The 23,136-nt window shown below is 42.2% G+C and overlaps 1 protein-coding gene across 1 annotated transcript in view; it reads left to right on the forward strand.

Annotated features, from left to right (window-relative positions):
- Positions 1-679: 679 nt before the first annotated feature.
- The window catches only part of SUCLG2 (succinate-CoA ligase GDP-forming subunit beta), a 273,548-nt gene continuing 251,091 nt past the window's right edge, over positions 680-23,136 (forward strand). Inside the window, exon 1 of the mRNA XM_081315922.1 lies at positions 680-800. Coding sequence (XP_081172048.1) covers positions 714-800 — 87 coding nt within the window. The 5' untranslated portion in view covers positions 680-713. The remainder of the gene's footprint in view (positions 801-23,136) is intronic.

A 23,136-nucleotide genomic window follows, 5' to 3' on the forward strand; every position in this document is an offset into this window, starting at 1 on the left:
ATACATTTGGTAACTAGGATAATTAAACACTCTTTCCTGAATCACTCCTCTTCCCAGTTTTGCTTTCTTCCTAGCAGGGTTTCCTTTTTCCAATAAATGAGGGAAAAGAGCCAGAGCGAGGAGGGAAAAAAGTTTCAGAAAGGTATCGTATGAATCCTTCGACGGGCATTTTACTTAAAGAGTTCCTACCACCACGACGGCGCCGCCGCCGACTTCGCAATATAACACACGGATCCATACTTTTCGAAGAGCAAATGTGAAACACGTGTATACTGCCGATCCCGGCTCGGGCGGTCTCCGTGGACCACCTTCCATTTCATTTCTGCCCGATTCTTGCTCCGACGCGTCCAACGGGGCGTTTGGAGAACTTTAAAAAATTGTTGAGATGCGACCCGAATGGGGATCCTAAAGCGACCAAGAGAGAAGGGCAGAGCGGGGCTTTAGCGTGCATGCTTCGCGGGTAAGAGTAGATGCGTGCATTCCCTACAACACGCTTCCGCATCCGGACTTAAGAGGCTTCGGCCAATTTCTTTTCCTTACAACTGCCCTGTATCTCGGCCTCCACGGGAGAATCGCCCTTCTTGCGGGCGCTGCCGCCTCCTGCAACTCGACCGCTTCGGCGCAGTTCTCCGCCCGGCCGCCGGCCTGATCCAGCCCTGGAGCCGCCCCTGCTCGGGCGGAAGCTCCTCCCCGGTTTACCCGCGTGGCTGAAGATGGCGTCTCCCATGGCGAGCCAGGCTGGGGTCCTAATCCGAGATTTGCCTTTGCTCAGAGCCACCCTGCTCAGGAGGCGCAACGCGGTGAGTGCGCCCGCCCCTCGCGGCCAGGCTTCGGCCTCTTAGCGGTCTGCGTCCTCCTGGGGAGAAGCGAGGGGGAAAAAAGGGGGACAGCCCCATCCGTCCTGGGCTGCCTCCCAGCGCCCGTCAACTTCTGAGGCTGCTCGGGGTTAGGTCGAGGGCATTTGGTGTTTCTTTGGTCTCTCAGTTAATTCTCAAGAACTGAACACGGGGACCCGTCTCAAACCTCTCCCCTTCTTCCCAAGATACGTAGGAACAGATGTTTTTTTTGGTCGGGGCCAAAGATTCAAGGAACCAAGCAAGCCTTCTCCTTAACCTGAGTCCTTCGGGAGAAGGGCGGTATATAATATATTATTATTATTATTATTATTATTATTATTATTATTATTATTATTATTATTATTATTATTATTATTATTATTATTATTATTATTATTATTACGAACGCACTAGTCCTTTCCCAATAAAAAATTAAAAGGGTCAAGAAAGGCGATGGGCTTAATGGAGTTTGGAAAGCTCTTGCAGTAGTGCATTTTTGCCAGGGAAGCAACTCCACCAATTACAGTGCAATCTGGATTCCAGGGAATCCTTACTTCTCTTACTTACTCAGGTGTAAATCTCAACAATTCCAGTGGTTTCTTTCCTCCCTCCCTCCTGGCAAGTCCCTGCAGCTTTCTTGGCAAAATTTTAGAGGTGCTTTTGTTTGTTTCCCAGAGCTGAGATAGAGTGACTGACCAAAGGTCAATCAAGCTGGCTTCATGAAGAAACTGAGACTAGAGTTCTGGTCTTCAGGTTTCTAGCCTGATGTTTTAACTGCTATATCAGACTGGCTCTCCCCCTACTTCATGGCCTATGTTATATACTTTTGGTCTTCCAAACCTGTTGCTGCTTTTCAAGGAGGCATGGCCTCTACCCTTGGTGGAGGTGATTGAAAATGGGTGCAGTTTTTGCTACAAGGTGAAAAATGGTTATCAAAGAGCTTGAAGATCTCCCTCTGATTTTCCCCTGAACAAGCTTAGCTGACCATCGAAGGTAGTTCAAAGAGCAATTGCCTCCTCTCTACTTGTTTCTTTACCCAACTGAGAAAGTTACAGGAATACAGGTAGTCCTTATGTAATTGCTAACCATAATTGGGGCCAGCAACTCTGTTGCCAAGTAGCATGGTCATAAGGTGAAAAGTCATATGACTACACCCGACTCAGTTTGCCAGTTCTGATTACATTAATACTGCGGGTCATTAAGCATGATGTCACATAACCACGACTTGCAGGGTTACCCATTGACTTGAATTGTGGGAAGCTGGCCATGCAGGTTGTAAACAGTGATCACATGACCACAGGATACTGCAGCTCTTGTAAAAGGCACACCACTTGCCCAGCACTGAATCACAATCACGTGATCCTGGGAATGCTGTGACAGCTACAACTTTGAAGGTTAGTTACAAGTTTCCTTTTTCAGTGCTGTCGTAACTTTGAATGGTCATTGAACAAGTGATTGATAAATGAGGACTACGTGTAGTCAGTATTAACAGTTTCCATTGACAATTGCTTGGTTTGGCTGAAGGGGAGGATCTACGTCAGGGGTGTCAAACTGCCGGCCCACGGGCCAGATGCGTCACACAGAAGCCGCGCTCACCTCATTGCCGGCAATGGCAAAACAGTGCCGATACGTCGTGCGACGTCACGTGACATCGTGAGTTTGACATGTCTGATCTACATGAATAGAGGAGCTGAGGCTTCCAGGCCCAAGTAATGGAAGCAAAGCAAGGAGTTGGCCCCATTGCAAATGGAGGGCGAAATTGTGTGTGAAAGTCCACAGATGCTGCTTGTTCGAATTGCTGCTTCTGTGCCTGCCTAGATTTGTCCATGATGGATCCTTGTGAATATAAGGGGAATATAAAGGGGAAAGAGGACCAGCAATGGTGCATAGTACTACATTAGAGGAAGTGGTCCACATCTCTCAGGAGCCTGCCTGCTGTTTCGGTTCACATCAGCTGCTTTGCTATGTCAGCATAAGGGAGACATCACAAATCTACTTGCTTTGCTATACAGTTCTAGTTCCTATGGAAATTCTTAGAATATATTTTTATTTATTGTACCTTTTATGTTTCACTCAATTTATTGTAATATATTTGATTGTTATAACTGCCCATTTGTTAAGAGGGTAGCATTCAAGTTTAATAAATAGTTCTTGTTATTAAAAACCTATCTTAATATTGAACATTAAAATCTAGCCTTTGTTTGAAAACTTCCAGATGAAGGTTACCTCTGCTTTTTGAAGAGGTTGATATATCACAAACATTGTATTAGGTTGGCTTTTTTTAGACGTTCAAAGTGCATAGGCTGAGTAATTTTTATTGTTACCTTGTAAAGCAACTTTTACTGGGTGGAAGGCCACACTGGGGAAAAAAATAGTGGGTGGAGTAAGGCAAAGTAAGTATAATTATCTGTTGGCTTTAAATAAAATGTATTTATTAAACAAATTTATATAGCCACCCAACCCACACATAGGTGACTCTGGATCAACATTTTAAAAAATCTAATGCATAATGAAAACTCATAAAAAACCTCCCCCCATCCAATGACAGCAACAACACAATCAGATCAGCCATTTGAACAGCTCTATCTCAATCTTTTGGAGTTGTTTGCGATATCATTGAATGATATCTGCCTTTTCCAGGATTCTTCCTGGAATGATGATTTGTACATGCAGAGCTGGTTTGTTGTACGAAATGACGCATGAAGAGGCATAATTCACATTCCCAAAACCTGACCTTTGGAAGGTGGTGCTGTACAAAAAACCAGAGGCTGTTGGTGCAACCATGGCAAATCAGTAGATAAATGTAGATTAAGCCTCTTCATTAGAGCAGTAGTCTTCTGATGTGTAAGCAGGGAGGGAGAAGTAAGATAGTAATATACAGGGCTTTTTTTCTCATAGAATGCTCAGAACGGAGTTCTGGCACCTTTTTTGGATGGAACCTTGTAGGATAGGCAAGGCGGGTTGTATGACGTGTGAGTTCCGGCACCTTTTTCTTTTACAAAAAAAGCACTGGTAATAAATAATCTGAATAAGAGCTTAGTGCATTTTACACCATCTGCAAGACAGGAACTTCCTTGCAGCATTCTTGTTCCTGGCATCAGGGATCCAGGAAAGAGGAACATAGCATAAAAAAAATGTTGAGGGAGCCTCTACCGGTCAATTTGCTCTCTGCTGCAGCTTTTATTTCTAAGTCCGATTGCCTGCCAAATGCCTTTTTTTCCTGGATCCTTCGCTTCCTATCCTCTCCATGCTCTGTCCATCACTTACTCCCAGTTTGGGAGTCCTACTCAACATTGCATGTGCTCCCCTCCTCCAAATATTCTAACTAGCCAGTTTGGTTGAGTGGATAATGCATCAAGCTAGAAATTGGGAGATGTTGAGTTCTATGCCCACCTTAGACATGAAAGCTTGCTGAGTGACCTCACTCTCCTTCAGCTCAACCCACTTCACAAGGTTGTTGTTAGGGGAAAAATAGGAAGAGGAAGATTAGATATGTTTGCTGCCTTGAGTTCATAAAAATAATAATGGCATATAATAATTAATTACCGTATATACTTGAGTATAAGCCGAATTTTTCAGCCCACTTTTTGGGCTGAAAAATTCCACTTCGGCTTATACTCCAGTCAACAAAAAAACTTACCGAGGACTTGTGCGCGGCCGAGGCTTTGGTGCTTCCGGGATCGCGCGCACCTCTCCCAAGCCACCGCCGTCCGAGACCTGCAGGTCTCCGTTCCTCCGCGCCCTGCCTGCCTGCTTCTTTCAGCTGTCTGCCCATCAGCTGTCCATAGGGATGCTGCAAAGCTCTCCTTCTCTAGGCCTTGGACTCCCTCCTGGCTGAAGAGTAGATGAACCAAGCCAGCAAGGAGACAAAATGTTTCTGCAGCTGTTTTTCCTCTGAAGGTTTTTTTTGTTGTTTTTTTTTAAAGTAATCTCCGAAGGTTATGCCAGAAAATGGAGGACGCTGGGTCTTTGCAAGCTTTAGCTGTCTGCCTGGCTGCCTGAAGGCCGCCCTTTTCAGGCAGTCTGACAGACAGCTAAAACTTGCAAAGACCCAGCGTCCTCCATTTTCTGGCACAACTTTTAGGGATTTATTATTATTATTCCTACTACTACTATTACTACTACTACTACTTCAGGAGTAAAAAGTTGCAGAAAAAAATTCTCTCCTTACTAGCTTAGTTCCTCTACTCTTCCATCTGGAGCCAAGGTAAGATTTTAAAAAGGGATATTGGTTGGAAGGCAGAGGGAGAGTTTAGTTTTAGCATCTAAAAAAAGGGGGGGGGAAATCAGCGAGTACATCCCAACCAGCTTTTTATGTTTTTGTTATTGAAGAAATATGGGGGAGGGGGAGGGGTTCTGGGGTGGGTTGGGGAGGGGATAATATTGTAACTTCAATAAAAATTTTCAATAAAAAAAAGAAATATGGCTTTCTGGGGGAAGGTGGGGAGGGCGTTAAGGAAGGAAAGGGTTTTTGGAAGCTCGTCCTGAAGCTGCCTTTTGTGCAAGGGGCCTTTTCTCAAAGCCTAGAGAGGCAGCTTTGTTGCCTCCCCGTAGACAGCTGATGGGCGAACACCAAAAGCTCCAAAAGGCTAGGGAACTAGTCCCAGAACACCTTGGTAGGAGGAAGGGCAGAGGCAGAATTGGGAAAGAGGTAAGACAGGGTTTTCCTTCCCAGATGTTTCTCTTTGGCAAGACAGCCAGCTGTGCTGAAGCCCAGTATCTGGGGGTGGGGGAGACCTGAGGCAGGCGGGCTGGTGCTTGCATTAGGCCTCCCAGGATCCCAGAGGCTTGCAGAGCGCGGATCCAGCCTCCGAGGCATGCAGAACGGCGGATCGGCTTATACTCGAGTCAACAACTTTTCCCAGTTTTTGGGGGTGAAATTGGGGGTCTCGGCTTATACTCGAGTCGGCTTATACTCAAGTATATACGGGTAAATAAATGAACTATGTCAACAGCCCTGGTAGTCCAAGGCATGCTTTTCTCCATGAGAGAAGAATAGGAGAGAAATAGGGTTGTCTGCTCTCCTCCAGTTTTCTAGATTGCTAGTCTGTCTGTAGCATTCATAGCATAGATTTAGAGCAGGGGTGTCAAACTGCCGGCCCACGGACCGGACACGTCATCCAGAAGCCACGCCCACCCAATTGCCAGCAATGGCAAAACTGTCCCGATACATTGCACGACATTACGTGAGGCCGCGAGTTTGACATGTTTGATTTAGAGCAGGGCTTTTCAACCAGTGGTACAGGGTACCACCTGTAGTACATTGGCACCTGGCAGGTGGTATGCGACCATCCTAGAAAAGTGGTAGCGTGGGAGGGAAATGAGCAGAACCGGTGGCAGCACCCCACAAGCCTGAGCGAGAGATGGCTGGAGCTGCAAGGCTGTCAGGGCTCAGCGAAAGCGCCAGGATTAGTGCTTCTTCGGGGCTGTCAGGGCTCAGTGGAAGTGCCAGGATCAGCGCCAGGCTCCAGCTGGAGCTTGGTGCTGATCCTGGCGCTTCTGAGCGCAGAAGAAGCGCCGGTCAGCTTGAATGTTGCAGCATCTCCAAGGTCTTGTGATTAACATTCAGATGCTTGGCAACTGAATCATATTTATGATGGTCCCAGTGTCCCAGGGTCATGAGAAGTGACCAAAACCTGCTGCAACCACCCAGCAGATGGGGGGAATAAAAACCAAACACCCCCCACCCCATCCCCGCTGCCAATCCTCAACAGAAATGCTCACAACAATGAAAACCTTGGACAGGAGGAAGAGGACCGCCAGGCGGGCAGGCAGTTGTCTTGCTCGGCTGTGGCTTGGGGGGCACTTTTATCAGTGCCATTGTAACTTCAAACAGTCACTAAGTGAACTGTTGTAAGTCGAGGACTACCTGTACTTCATTACTTTTTTCTTTCTTTCTTTCTTTTTTTGACCATCAAGTTTTTGACACCTTGCTAGGCGACTGGTGGTACTCGGATGTTGCCATATCCTAAAAGTGGTACAGTGGGTGAAAAGGTTGAAAAGCCCTGATTTAGAGGAAGGTCTCCTGCCATTTAAAACTGCAACCAGGCTGTGGGCTTTGGGATTGCCCATCTCTGTTATAAATGAACTAGTAGATCCTGAAGATTGAAAGCTCCACCGCAAGAAATTTCCCCCTTATTTTCTTCTGCTGCTCATAGTTGGTAAGCTTTGATTTTTAACCTTTGATGAAAAGTCACCGGCTTTAGCCCCCCCATCAACTTGCTACCTTCTTCAGTTGTATTGCTAACTGCCTACATGTTTTTTAACTATTAACCTCTTCTCTCTACAATTTCAATTTCACTGGCAATAGCTTTTTCCTCTTCAATTCTTTTTTGATACAACATGCTTTATACGTAGTGTTTTCTCTGAAAACTAGCTACCAGTAAATACAAGGTACATGGCAACTGTCAAGTATACGTTGGCCTGTTTGAGGTTTTGAATACCAGTTGTGACAAAACAAAAACGCAGTATGTAGGTGTGTTGAACATAATCTTGTTTTAAACTGCCAGATGAAAACCATGAATTTTTTTAATTAAAACAAAAACAAAATAAAAATGCTTGAAAAACACCAACTTGTTTTTTCAACTGCAGATTTAAAGAAATAATACTTCAGTGGAACATTATTCATATAATGAAATGATTAGTACTTTTAAATTGGGAAGCATTATGCTTTAGCTTAGAATGAAAAATAAAAGATTAAACAAGAATGTCTTAACAATTGCATTGTTTTAAATCTGCTTTTTAAAAAACTAGGGCAGGGGTGTCAAACTCAATTTCATTGAGGACCATGTCAGCATTATGGTTGCCTTCAAAGGGCCAGGTGGGTGTGGTTGATAGGTCTTGGCCTGGTTGGCCCGTGGGCCTTGAGTTTGACATGTCTGATCTAGGGCCTCAATTTAGTCCTATTTCAGAGTATATTTCAGCATAAATTATATATACAGGTAGTCCTTGACTTATGACCACAATTGAGACCAGAATTTCTGTCGTTAAGCAAGGTGGTTGTTAAATGAGCCACGACCAATTTTATGATCTTTTTGCCATGATCATTAAGTGCATTGTTGCAGTTTTTCAGTGAATCTTAAAGTCTTTAAACAAATGTGGCTTTTCCCATTGACTTTGTTTGCTAGAAGCTGGCTGGGAAGGTCATAAACAATGAGCACATGACCCCAGGACTATAGGCAATTCTCAGTATAGAGTGGTAATTGACACCAGAATTTCCATCACTAATTGATATGGTTATACAGCATGATGCCATATGACTGCATTGCTTAGTGGTGGGAATCCTGGCAGTCCCGGGCCGGTTGCCATTGTTAAGCTAGGATGGCAGGTCATTAAGCAAGTCTGTTGTGGTTTGCAAACAGGGTGGTAAGTGGCTACTGCCAGGCAGGGAGTTTCCCTGGATGACTAGCAAGGCATAAGATGAGCGTGGCAAGGCTAAGGGTAGCTGCTGCCAGGTGGGCATTTGGTAAGCAACCTACTGAAATGACTGTATAAATGAATGGAATGGAATAGAATCTGGAAGAGATTCTAGTCCAGCCCCCTGCTTGAGCAGGAGACCCTTTACCATTTCAGACAAACCGTTGTCCAGGCTCTTCTTAAAAATCTCCAGTGATGAAGCACCCACAACTTCTGGAAGAAAGCTGTTCCTCTGATTAATTGTTCTCACTGTTGGAAGTTTCTCCTTAATTCCAGGTTTCTTCTCTTTTTGATCAGTTTCCAACCATTGTTTCTTGTCCTTCCCTCTGGTGCTTGGGTGAATAATTTGATCCCCTCTTCTTTGTGACATCCCCTCAAATACTGGAATACTGCTATCATGTCACCCTATTTCTTCTTTTCTGTAGACTAGCCCAGGGGTAGGCAACCTCGGCTCTTTTATGACTCATGGACTTCAACTCCCAGAATTCCTGAGCTGGCTCAGGAATTCTGGGAGTTGAAGTCCATGAGTCATAAAAGAGCCGAGGTTGCCTACCCCTGGACTAGCCAAACCCAATTCTTGCAGCTGGTCTTCATATATTTTAGTCTCCAGGCCTTGGATCATCTTAGTTGCTCTTCTCTGAATTTTTCCCAAGGTCTCAACCTCGTTTTTGTAGTATGGTGACCAAAATTGATTGCAGTATTCCAGGTGTGGTCTTACTAGGCTTTTATAAAGCGGTACTAATACTTGTGACTTTCCTTGCCAGCTTCCTTCTTGACTTTGCTTGTAGGAAGCTGTCAGGGAGGAGTACAAATGGCAATTATGTGACTGTGAGATGCCAAAAACTTTGTAAGTGTGAGCCAGTTGCCAAGTACCCAGATCACAGTCATGTGTCCGTAGGGTACTAGGATGTCTGGAACTTCAAAGACCAGTCATAAGTGCCCCTCATTTAGCACCATAGTAACTTTGAAAGTTGCTGAATACTCTGAGTCACTCTTCAGCGAGGCACTGGAGAACATCCATGCTGGCATCAAAGTAAATGGTGTTTGAATCAACAATTTAAGATATGCTGACAATACAGTTCTGCTTGCCAGTAAGCATGAAGACCTTCAGTTCCTCATCAACAGAGTCACAGAAATATCTGAAAAATACGGCTTGAAGCTTAACACCTCAAAAACCAAGATTATGGTCATCAGCAAACAACCCGTTAATTTACCACCAATAAATTGGGAAGGAATACCATTAGAAAAAGTTGAAAGGATCACGCACCTCGGTTCTGTGGGAAGTCAGCTCCCCAGAGAAGGAAATATTAAAAGGGCAGGAAAATATATTTCCTAAAAGGATCTTAAAGAGGCAGAAAAGCATGCCCAGGTTTTCTTAATAGCCCCAAGTCTCCCTCCCGCAAGCCAAGCGGAAACCAACTCTATAGAAATGCAGATGTAAACCATTCAGGAAGGTTGAAGCTAAGAAGACTTCAGACTTCTAAAATCTACATACCCCTGCCCCAGGGAGGTGGGCTGGGACAGACAACCAGCAAGAATCCTAGAGTGGCACACCTAGGCTCAGGACAGAATACGTGACAAAGGAAATACAAAGCTTGAAACAGGAAATAGCTCCAGACAAAAGAGTCCAGGGGGTATAAAAACCCACTACCCACATGTGCTCAGCCCTTCTTTTCCTGTTGGATCCATCTTTCTGTCTGCCTTTCCTCTGCAATAAACTACAGTCTTCTTCCCGAAGCAGTTGCCATGTTTATTCCCCGCTTGGAGGAACCATGATGAAGACTTTTCTTCCTGCAGTTCTTATTTACATGAAAGCTGGGACATGACCACTGAAGTAAAGACAAGGATAGAGAAAGCTTGAACAGCATTCTCCAAAATGAAAGAGGTCTTCTGCAGTCATGACATAAGCCTAAGATTGAAAATCAGGCTTGTCAGATGTTATATTTTTTCTATCCTGCTCTATGGAGTAGAGAGTTGGTCTCTGACAGAAGGCCAGCCGAAGAGACTAGAAGCATTTGAAGTGTGGATTTACAGGCGGCTGTTACGTATAAGCTGGGTTGACAAGATCAGAAATGAGGAGGTGATAAGCCGCCTGGGAAAGCCAAGGGAAATCATCAAAACAATTAAAAAACGAAAGTTAGAATATTTCAGACATGTGATGGGACACCCAGAAAAATACGGCATACTCCATTTAATCCTCCAGGGAAAGATTGAAGGCAAACAAGGTCCAGGCAGAAGAAGAACATCATGGCTTCAAAATCTAAGGGACTGATTTGGACAAAGCTCAGCTGCACTTTTTCATGCGGCTGCTGATAAAAACAGGATCGCCAATATGATCGCCAACATCCGATGATGGATATGGCACAAGAAAAAGAAGAATGATACCTGGTTTTAGAAAATTCCAGTTCTGTTCAGAAATAAAAACGGGGAGTTGAATTGCAGAGGAGGGATACTTGATACATTTTGCACTGTGGCCCCTTTATTTCCTTTAGTAATTGTAGCCAGCTCCTTGCTGCTTCCCCCCCCCCACAGCAATTTTGCATTCAATGAGATAGTAAACGCTTGTAAGAAAAAGAAATGTAATGATGGAACGTTGGTGGGGTGAATGCAATTGATATTGGAAAAGCAAATATTAATGTGCTTGGGATAGTAGGTTTTTTTAGTAAAGATATTCAGAAAATATATTGACATTGTTCTAATAGTGCAAAATGTTCGGTGCTTGGACCGTTTCATGCATACAACATTGCTGGGTACTTCATAATTGCACTGTGTGTTTATCGGCACAGAACTGAAACACATGCATTCCAGAGAGTAAGATTCTGAAATGGAAGACTAGGGCAAAATACAAGCCAAATGTAATGTTGTGTGGAGGTAGCAGCAGCACTTTAGTGGAAGAAAGGAAGACACTGCTAATGTTGGGAATCAGATGGGTGGACTCTTCAGGTAGGGCAGCAGTGTCTATTGGAAAGGGAGGTGCTGGAAATATTGGGATACAGTAGATCAGGGGTGTCAAACTGCTGGCCTGTGGGCTGGACGTGTCATCAGGAAACCGCGCCCGCCCCATTGCCGGCAATGGAGAGAAAGCTCTGATACATCATGTAATGTCACGAGTTTGACATGTCTGCAGTAGATGGTTGTTTGGGAGGAGCGGTGGCAGGTGCAGGGAGTAAAAGAAGCTGTGGAGTAGATTATTCAGATCGTAATCATAATAGTAAAGTTGGAAGGTACCTTGGAGGTCATCTAGTCCAACCCCCTGCTCAGGCAGGAAACCCTATACCATTTCGGACAAATGGCTGTCCAGTCTCTTCTTAAAAACTTCCAGTGTTGGAGCATTCACAGCTTCTGGAGGCAGGTTGTTCCACTGGTTAATTGTTCTAACTGTCAGGAAGTTTCTCCTTAGTTCTAGGCTGCTTCTCTCCTTGGCTTAGTTTCCATCTGTTGCTTCTTGTCCTGCTTTCGGGTGCTTTGGAAAATAGCTTGCCTCCCTCTTCTTTGTGGCAGCCCCTGAGATATTGGAACACTGCCATCATATGACCCCTCACCCTTCTCTTCATTAAACTAGACATATCCAATTCCAGCAACCGTTCCTTATATATTTTAGCTTCCAGACCTCTAATCATCTCTGTTGCTCTTCTCTGTACTCTTTCCAGAGTCTCAACATCTTTTTTACATCATGGTGACCAAAACTGGATGCAGTATTCCAAGTGTGGTCTTACCAAGGCATTCTAAAGTGGTATTAATAGTTCATGTGATCTTGATTCTATCCCTCTATTAATGCAGCCTAGCACAGTGTTGGATTTTTTGGCAGCTGCAGCACACTGTTGGCTCATATTGAAGTGATTGTCTACTAGGACTCTGAGATCCCTCTCACAGTTACTACTATTGAGCAAGGTACCCCCTATACTATACCTGTACATTTGGTTTTTCTTGCCTAAATGTAGAACCTTACTTTTTTCACCATTGAATTTCATTTTGTTAGATAACGCCCAGTGTTCAAGTCTGTCCAGATCCTCCTGTATCTTAAGCCTGTCTTCTGGAGTATTGACTACTCCTGCCAGCTTGGTGTCGTCTGCAAATTTGATGAGTTCCCCATCTATCCCCTCATCCAAATCGTTGATGAAGATGTTGAAGAGCTCTGGGCCCAGAACAGAGCCCTCAGGCAGCCCACTACACACTTCCCTCCATGTAGATGTGGTTCCATTGAGGACCACATGCTGAGTACGGCCTGTCAGCCAGCTATGAATCCATTTGGTGGTGATACTGTCTAACGCACATTTTTCTATCTTATCAAGTAGTAGTTTGTGATCTACTTTATCAAATGCCTTACTGAAGTCCAAGTAAATTATATCCACAGCATTCCTCTGGTCCACTAATTTTGTCACTTGGTCAAAGAATGCAATAAGATTTGTCTGGCATGATCTGTTTTTGACAAACCCATGTTGGCTTTTAGTAATGATTTTGTTTGCCTCTAGGTGCTTGCTGATTTGTTGTTTGATTATCTTTTCCAGAATCTTCCCAGGTATTGAGGTCAGGCTGAAAGATCTGTAATTTCCTGGATCCATTTTTTCCCTTTTTTGAAGATGGGAACTACATCAGGTCTTTTCCAGTCCTCTGGTAGTTCCCCAGTGCTCCAGGATCTTTGAAAAATATAGTTTGTTTTTTTTAAATCCCATCCTTCTCCGAAGACTCAGGGCGGCTTACAATCTAAGAAGCACAAATCAATGTGCTTAGCAATAGCCTTCATTTGATGTATATGCCTGCTTATTAGGGCTTTTGGGCCCCCCCAAGCAGCATTTTTACAAAGCTTATTGCCCCCAACAATCTGGGTCCTCATTTTACCTACCTCGGAAGAATGGAAGGCTGAGTCAACCTTGAGCCTGGTGGGACTTGAACCTACACTAATTGCAGGCAGCTGGTGTTACTTAAGGAGGCATTAGCCCACTGCTCCACCAAGGCTCTTCAGTGGTTCAGTGATCACATCTGCCAGTTCCTTGAGAACCTTGGGGTGTAATCCATCTGGTCCTGGTGATTTGAACTCATCTTGGCTGGACAGGTGCTCACTTACCATTTTTTTGCCTATCTTAACTTGTGTTTCTATTCTTTTTTTTATGGCACTATTTTTCATAGGTTGGTCTGTTTTTCCCCTTTGTGTAAAGACAGGTGCAAAAAACGAATTAAATAGTTCTGCTTTCTCCCTGTTGCTTGTCACCTTCTTGCCACTTTCACGCACTAATGGACCAATCATTTCCTTTACTTTTTCTTGTTTTTTACATGTTGAAAGAAGCTTTTTTTGTTATTTTTGACTTTGGTCACAATATTCAGATGTTCAGCATACCTGAATCCAGGTGCAGCAACTACATGTTCAAGAAGAGGATTTGCTGCAGCATGGTGGCCAAGCTGGGGCATAGTCTGTGCCGAAGTAAAGGAGCAAAAAGGATGAGATTGCACCAGATTTTTCTCAGACCAGATTTTTCTCACACCACCAGGTTTTTCTCAGATTTATCTCAGGTTTCAATTCAGCTGGCCTTATTGGATATCCACTTGCAGTGTGTTTTGTTGTATGCAAAATATTTCCTGGTTTGTGGGCTTGACATTCCTCAATTCTCATTGATAAACCCGAGACTGATTTGATACAATTCCCATACTGTATATGCATTCAATATAGAAGGATGCCATGCTTTTATGAAATAGCCCTTTTTAAAATATCAATTTACGAGTAAATTTCTCAGCTGATGTAATTGTCCAACCTTTTCTCACACAGTTTGGGTTTCACGTTACAAATTACAGCTGAGTTGTCCTTAATGAACCAATGAATGTTTGAATTGTTTAACCCACAAATTAATAGCTAGAGTATACCTAATGGCTTTTTAACTATACGTCACTTAATTAGTTTCGAATAATAGTTTCTGAAATCTTCCATAAACAGTTTTAAAACAAATGTATCACGGATTTCTAGTTATAAAAAGTGGTTTGAACAATGCCCTTGTTTGTTTGTTTTTCTACCAGTTAATTAGAACAAAATTAACATGTTAAATTAACTACAATATTAATATTGTTTTAAAACGAGCATAAAACTAATATGTAATAGTTTTATGGTAGCTATTATTTGTGATTAGTATTTTATGTGCAAGTTGGCTCTCTCTGGTCAGTTCCTCCTTCCGAGACGTTTAGTGAGTATTTGGTGGATAAAATCGCTCAGATTCGGGCTGGTCTGGACTCTGACTGGGCAGTATGTGATGAGGGGGAAGCGATGGGTTTGGCCGATAATATTTGGGAGGAGTTTGATCCTGTGACTCTGGATGAAGTGGACAGGATCATGGGGAGATTAAGTGCCGCCAAGTGTTTGTTGGACCCGTGCCCTTCCTGGCTGGTTTATGCAGCTCGGGAGGTGACATGAGGCTGGCTCCTGGCAGTTATTAATGCTTCCTTGAGTGAGGGGTGCTTCCCTGATGCCTTGAAGGAGGCGGTGGTGAGGCCCCTCCTCAAGAAACCTGCCTTGGATCCAGCTATTTTAAATAACTTTCATCCTGTCTCCAACCTTGGCTTTCTTGCGAAGGTTGTTGAGAGCGTGGTGGCACGGCAGTTCCCTTTGGTCCTGGAGGAAACTGAGTATCTGGATCCATACCAATCAGGTTTCAGGCCCGGGTACAGCACGGAGACGGCATTGGTCACGCTGGTGGATGATCTCTGGCGGGCCTGGGATAGGGGTTATTACTCTGTCCTGGTCCTATTAGATCTCTCAGTGGCTTTTGATACCATCGACCATGGTATCTTGCTGCGACGTCTTGGGGGGTTGGGAGTTGGAGACACCGTTTTACGTTGTTCTCCTCCTACCTCTCGGGTCATTCGCAGATGGTGTTGGCAGTAGGGCAGAGGTCAACCCCGAGGCCCCTTAGTTGTGGGGTGCCCCAGGGGTCGGTCCTCTCTCCCCTCCTGTTCAACATCTATATGAAGCCACTGGGTGAGATCATCCGTGGTTTCGGGGTGAGGTATCATCAATTTGCTGATGATACCCAGCTTTTCATCTCCACCCCGAACAAACCCAGTGATGCCCTCAACATGATGTCCCGTTGCCTGGAAGCGGTACGAATCTGGATGGGGAAGAACAGGCTCCAGCTCAACCCGGCCAAGACTGAGTGGCTTTATGTACCGGCATCTCATTTAGTCCAAGAGGTTCCATCTTTGGTTATGGGAGGAGAGGTGTTACCTCCTGTTGATAGGGCCCGCAACTTAGGCATCCTCCTGGATACACGACTCAGTTTTGAAGATCATATAGGAGTTGTGGCCAGGGGGGCATTTGCCCAGGTTCTCCTGGTGCACCAGTTGCACCCCTATCTGGATCGAGATGCTCTACGTACGGTCACTCATGCACTCGTTACCTCCCACAATGCTCTCTACATGGGGCTGCCCTTGAAGACCACGCGGAGGCTCCAGCTGGTGCAGAATGCGGCCGCACGGGTTGTGATGGGAGCATCCCGATACTCCCATATTACACCCCTCCTGCGTGAACTACATTGGTTACCGGTTGTCCTCCGGGTGAGATTTAAGGTGCTGGTTCTTACCTATAAAGCCCTATATGGCTTAGGCCCGGAATATTTGTAGGACTGCCTGCTGCCAGGAACAACCTCCCATCGCCTGATGCGTTCACACAGGGAGGGCCTCCTCAGGGTGCTGTCGGCTAGACAATGTCGGCTGGCGACCCCCAGGGGGAGGACCTTCTCTGTGGGAGCGCCGGCCCTGTGGAATCAACTTCTCCTTGAGCTTTGGATGGCCCCGGATCTCCGGTCCTTTCGTCGCGGCCTTAAAACATTTCTCTTCCATCAGGCTGACCTGGACTGATGATAGGGATTTTTAAATAGAATATTTTTAATATTTTATCATTTTATCATTGGGGCTTGTTAGTTTAATCTTTTTTAACATTTGTATTATTGTGTTTTATTGTTGTTAACATATATATATATGTTTCAAATGTTAACTATTTGAAACATTCTTTGTTAGTAATTTACACACACACACACACACACACACACAAATATATATACTTCCACTAAAACACTATATATATATAGTGTTTTAGTGGAAGTAATATCATCCCCAATATACCAATACATTTATTATTTATTAAATATTATGATAGGAATCAATATGCTAATTTTTGGAGTTATTGTAAAGCCTAACTTTATTACACCTTGTATAAGATCTTAACAGGATGAAATGAATCTCAGTCAATCCCACTCTGTGTGCGTTTGTCAGATGGTAATGAGATTTGAGTAAGAAAGAAGCAGGAGTGAAGGACCCCACACTGGGCAAGGTAACAGTTTTAAAAAGTGTGAAAGGACTGGGGAAAAAAATAGAGAAATAGAACTACAAATGGGAGAATAAACACAACAAGCAATCTAGAAAACTTGCCAAGTTACCGTGTTGGCCAGGCAGGTTAGGGCAGTGTTTATGCATCAGTCAGAGCTGCCACACTAATAGAGAAGTTGAGAGATGGAAAAATGGGAAATCAATTTATTTTTCATACCTTTCTTCTATCCACATTTTAATTTATCTGGAGCTCGCCCATCTCAGTGCTTGGAGTACGGAGAGGAAAGTTTGAATATTTTATTGTTGTCATTTACACAGTTCTTATTAGTTACTGTATATACTATATATGCAATATTAGTTACTGTATATACAATATCTTACTAGTGCTTCCTTCGAAGTGTAAAAAGGGTTACAACATAAATATGGGTAGTCCTTGACTTACAACCATTGATTTAGCGACCATTTTAAGTTATGACTTCAAAAAGTGACTTAAAATCGGTACTTGCACTTAGGACAGTTGCAACATCCTTGTGGTCACGTGATCAAAATTTAGGCCCTTAGTGAATGCCAAGGATTTGTGATGGTTGCAATGTCCCAGGGTCATGTGACTGTAATTCCAGGAGGTTTCTGACAAACAAAGTCAATGGGAGGAGCCAGATTCACTTAATGACCATGTTCTTCAGTTAATGACCATGGCAATCAGGTTCACAAAATTGGGAAGAATTTACTTAGCAACCATCTTGCTTAGTAGTGGAAGTTCCAATCCTGATTGTAATTGTACATCAAAGAGCATCTGTCATTTATTCATGCTGAATTTTATCTTATTAAAAGATTGTAAGAACCTTTTAAAGTTTTATTGTTCTAGCAAGCTGGTTGTCAACTTTAAAAATGAGTATGGCTGCGGCCATCTTCCTTATTCATTTTCGGTTGACACGTTGAAAGGTGGGCGGGGGATTTCCAGGTGCTTCGCTAGTCAAAATAAATCTTTTATCCCGTGGGAAACAAGGTCACCGTCTGCTCCTGAGACTGCAGGCTGGGCATTTCGTGAAAAGCCACCAAGAAGATGTATTGGGGAACGTAGTTGCTTGCATAGCTTTAGAAGTGGGATTTATTTATTTATTTATTTTTATTTATTTTAATCCCATTTATATCCCGCCCTTCTCCGAAGACAAGGTCACCGTCTGCTCCTGAGACTGCAGGCTGGGCATTTCGTGAAAAGCCACCAAGAAGATGTATTGGGGAACGTAGTTGCTTGCATAGCTTTAGAAGTGGGATTTATTTATTTATTTATTTTTATTTATTTTAATCCCATTTATATCCCGCCCTTCTCCGAAGACTCAGGGCGGCTTACAATTTAAGCACAAACCAATGTGCTTAGCAATAGCCTTCATTCTATGTATATGCCTGTTTATTAGGGCTTTCGCCCCCCCCCCCTCAAGTGGCATTATTACAAAGTCAGCTTATTTCCCCCAACAATCTGGGTCCTCATTTTACCTATTTATTAACTTTGTATTGGAGAATTGTTATGTGTGTCTTCAAACTTGGTTTCACTTTTGATGTGCCAATACTTTGTAACTAATAAACATGTTCTTTGAGGAATTTCCGAGCCTTGGAGTTCTGCTTTATTTGTCTCTGTCTGTTGGAACCTTGACACTAGTTAGGCTTGTACTCTGTGTGTAAGGCTACTATTATTACTGCAAAATACTGATCTGAGCAGAAATGCTGCATTTATTATTAACATGGCAGGACTAAACATAGTTTTAGTTTGAAGCGTGTTGCTGTGGAATTATACCCTATTGGGTTTAATAAAGCTTATTTGCAAATCAGTATATGATAGTCTTGGCTGAAAATTACGGTAAGCTCCTGTGTTTAGGAATCAGAAGATTTGTCAGAATTCTGTATACTTAAAGTAACACATTAACTATTTAGGCTGTTAGCCTAAACTCACCCACCAGAGTCTCTGAAGTCAGTAGAGCTTCTGTGTAAGTAAACTGAGAGCAATGTGCAAATCTAAAAATTTTCTTTCTCATTAAATGACATACCTGTATTTGTTTACAGATGATCAGGCAGGTAGATTTGGCACTGTATTTAATTTCTGGAATGAGCTTAGTTACTTCTGTTTGCTAATCAGAAATAAACTATTTTATTCTGATCTTTAAAAAATGAAGTGCTATGCATCCTGAATAATTGAATAAGTGGAACACTGTAATTTGGGGCAAACTTATAACTCAGACTTTGTATACAGGAGTGATTTTTGAGGATTAAAATATAAATATGCATGTACAATAAAGGCAGTTGTCATGCTAAAATTAATGCCCCTATTTAGAATGCTTTCTGAATGCAAAAAGCAAGCCAATGCTAAGATTGAAATATTTGCAAATTTTACATTACAAGTGTACCTTTCTTCAAATACCAGGCTGCATTGAACTGTTGGAATAAAGAGAATGGCAGGATGTAACCTCCAAATTAATTAAGGGGCTAAAAGTAGTCTACTTATTCTGCTAAAGTTGTAATTATTTTTCAAAAGTTGCTTGGTAAGGGAAGGATGAAGGAAGAAAAAGCTTTAAATTGCATTTCCTTTGTTCCACAAATGTTCTAAAAATTTTTTAAAAATGTATTGATAAATGTATTGATAAAATATTTCAATTAATGCAGTGTTTATTACGGTACATCCAAGTGAAAATATTCCTTAAAAGCAATTTTTTTCACAACTGTATCACATAATATTAAATGGTCTAGGTTGTTGATCTTATAAATGTTGCCGCCATTATATGAATTCATGGCTTTTCAAAGTTTGTGGTGCCGTGACGCCTTAAAATGTAAAATGAATTTATGTGATTTCCCCCCATGAATAAAACAAATGATTCATTTACTGTTAGTATTGGGTACAGCAGCAGTTTATAAATTTAACACAACTATATTATTGTTAACTATTCACAACAATGTGAAGTCAAGTCTGCTAGTTCTTTAGCTGGTGTTGGCTTTCATACACATTGAGTTCTTCCCAAGAATTTAGGGAGTGTAATAATACAATGTTGTAATGTAATGTATCAACATTGTCTGTTGGGCATCCAAGCAGTGGATCCTTTTGCAATTGACCGATGGAAATTTTGTCAATGTGCAGATTTTCTAAATACCGTCTAACCTATTATGGTATGCCACCTAGTGTGCCCGTATTGACTGGCACCACCACAGCCGGTTTATGTCATAATATTTGATTTTCAGATCTTGATACTTGTGATCTTCTCCAGTTCTTTACTTCTAGTTTACTATGGCTTGGTATTGCCAAATCAATTGCCATTTTTTCTTTTCAATCACATTTATATCTGATGTGTTATGAGCCAAGACTTATCGGTCTGCATTAGGAAATCCCACAATATTTTAACCTGCTCTTTTAGCAGTAGCTATCATTAGTAAGTCTGCAAGAGTCTATAATCATAGTCTTAATTCTTGATTTCTAGCGCTGGGGGGAGGAGTGGAGAAATATAGCTGTCAGAAATGCCCTGTTGGATCCAACCCTGATTCCATCTAATTCATTAGTCTGTTCTCATAGTGGCTAGCCAACTGAATAAAAGCCCACTAGTTTCCCTCTAGTTGGTTTCTGAGGCAATGAACCTGCCATCAAGATAATAACCCATGTCCCTATATCTTCCATGAATTGGTCCAACCTGTTTTTTTAAGCCAGACAAGATGGTAGTCAGCATCACATTTGTTGGTGGAAAAATCCAAAGTTTAATTGCATATTATGTAAAAGAAATTCCTATTGTCTGTCCTGATTCTTCCAAGATTCAATGTCATTGGGTGACCTGTGGTTGTAGTATTTTCAGAAGGGAAAGACAAGTTTTCATTGTCTGTTTTATCCACACCATGCATAATCTGGTGCCTCTCACTCGTCTCCTTTCTAAAAAGGAGCCCTCAATATTGCAACCTTATCTCATAGAGAAACTGCTCCAACTCCTTGATCATTTCAGTTGCCCATATCTGAATTTTCTCCAGTTCCTCTTTTTGAGGTGTGTTGACCAGAACTATAGACCAGATGTTGACTCAGCATTCATCCCAATAGAGAAATATATACGTAGCTCAGAGATGAACAGTGGAGTCCCTTATTGTGGATTGAAGTGTTGAACAAGGTTCAGCTGATTGAAGACAAGGTTCAACTACTGGGTTGAACAGATAGGTTGAACTCTCGAGTCCCTCATAAACTCACAGAGCACCAAGGATTTTCAGCATTGATTTATGCAACTCTTCATAATCCCTTATTGTTTTACCACTCTGAACAATTTAGTGTCATTATCAACTTGACTATTTCACTATTCATTCCAGATCATTTGTAAATATTTTTTAAAAGTACCAGTCTTAGTACAGAACCCCCCTAGTTATATTCCTCCATTGTGAGAATCATCTACCACTTCTATCTACCTTTTGTTTTCTGTTCTCCAACCAGTTACTGTCCTTTGATTAAAGTTAAGCTTACCTAAATATATTTGATGAGGGAAGTCAGACTTTTCACTAACGTTGGTTGTAAATTTTGGCTTCTCAGACATTCAGACCTCCTTTCTAGCAATCTAGCAAACCATTCACCCCCCCCCAAAAAAAAAAACCACCCCTCAGAGCTCTAATTAGTAACATTTGTTAGAAGGACCTCTAAACACAAGAAAGTTAATGAATACATACTGGTATGTAGTATAAGTAGTAAATTCTTGTCTGTTTTCCCACTTTTCAATACAAAGAGGAGGAGGAGACTTGCATCTCTTTTGGCAGAGTAACGTATATCTGTATATTCTTTGGGTAATTGCTGTTCTCTTTATCTGAGTGAGAATTAAATTTCACATTTGCTTACAGCAGAAGCTCTGAGACATGACAATTCCCTTTGGCTAAAGCACCTTTGGGACACCAATGGACAAGATTTGTCCATCGTTAGACACAGAAATCATAGCCTTTCTATATAACATTGCTCAAGGATTTCTTCTTCCCTTTCACTTTGCAAAAAAGTGGTTCTCGCATAATTTTTGACACCATATGATATTGATATAATGGTTATTTAGTCTCGGAACAGGGTTTCAACAGCTTCATTTCTTACCTTGCTTGAGAGTTGGAGCTTTGAAAATCCAGTAGAATTTATGGATGTATTTTGACTTTTGCATTTAACACGTGAAAGTAGGGCATGGAGAGAGGAAATATACTTTCTTCATAATATGAAAGGGATTAATATATACAGTTTTGCTCTACCTTCATACGTTTGCTCAGTGTGAATGGATAATATCATACACACACACACACACACACACATAAATATACATGATGGTTGCTGACTACGGCAGCTTGGGAGGGGCAGCGATCCTTTGTGTCTTTATTAGGGTTTCCTAAAGTATCTCTTTGATCAGTGGGGAAAACAAAACCCTGAAATAGATGTTGCTTTGATCTAGGAGAGCAATTTTTATAGAATCCTTTTCTAAAAAAACTTCATGGGTATTGTAAGAAATCAGAAAGTGATGATAAACTTTATCAGAATAAGAGAATAACAGAGTTGGAAGGGACCTTAGAGGTCTTCTAGTTCAACTCCGCTGCTCAGGCAGGAAACCCTATACCAGGGGTGTCAAACTACTGGCCCGTGGGCCAGACGCGTCATCCAGAAGCCGTGCCCACCCCATTGCCGGCAATGGTAAAACCGTCCCATATGTTGCGCGACTTCACGTGACATCGCGAGTTTGACGTGTTTGCCCTATACAATTTCAGACTAGTGGCTGTCCAATCTCTTCTTAAAAATCTGCAATGATGGAGTACCCAGAACTTCTGGGTTGTTCCACTGAATCTAGTTGTCAGGAAATTTATTCTTAGTTCTACGTTGGCTCTCTCCTTGAGTTTCCATCCTTTGCTTCTTGTCCTGCCTTCAGGTTGAATTACCCTCTATGTATCTTCCAGCTACTATTTTTTTAAGAAGGTCATTTTGTTGGCAACTTCCTCATTAATTTTCAGTGCTATGGCTATGAGTTGGAAATGATTCTTCTTTTAAAGATGGAAGCTTCCAAAATTTTGTGAGGAGAGAATCTTCCTTATTTTTTCTTATTGGGCTTTGTAAGGTACATAATGGAGGAACTTCCCAGGAACATATGCTGTGCACAAAGCAGAATGATTATTTCATTATCCTAGGTAATGAATCTTTCAGGTTTGCTAAGGAATTCTGGTTGTTATACACAGAAGATTCATACTTATATAATCCAGTCCCATGATAAATGGTTTCTTTCATGTTAAACCTTCCATAGATTTCTCATAATGACATGCTTTGTAAAAAAAAAAGCCCCAACCAAACTCAAAATTTAAAAGTGTCTATCCTTTCTGATGGTTTTAAGCATTTGCAATAGTGACTAAAACTGGACTAATTGAAAAGAAGGGCCAAACAGACTGGTATGCTAAGATCATCTGGATTTTCCTAATTTGAAAAAGTAGAGCAGAATAGCCAATTTCTTTTCTCAAGATGGGCATTATTTGCTTGTGTAGTGGTTGTAATGACACAAACATAATTACAAGATTTGATTTTCTAAGCTTCCTTTTCCCCACATGCCTATCTGGTTTGTTT

The sequence above is a fragment of the Vipera berus genome (genome assembly GCF_964194415.1).
Source record: "Vipera berus genome assembly, chromosome: 2".
In the NCBI taxonomy this organism is placed as follows: domain Eukaryota; kingdom Metazoa; phylum Chordata; class Lepidosauria; order Squamata; family Viperidae; genus Vipera; species Vipera berus.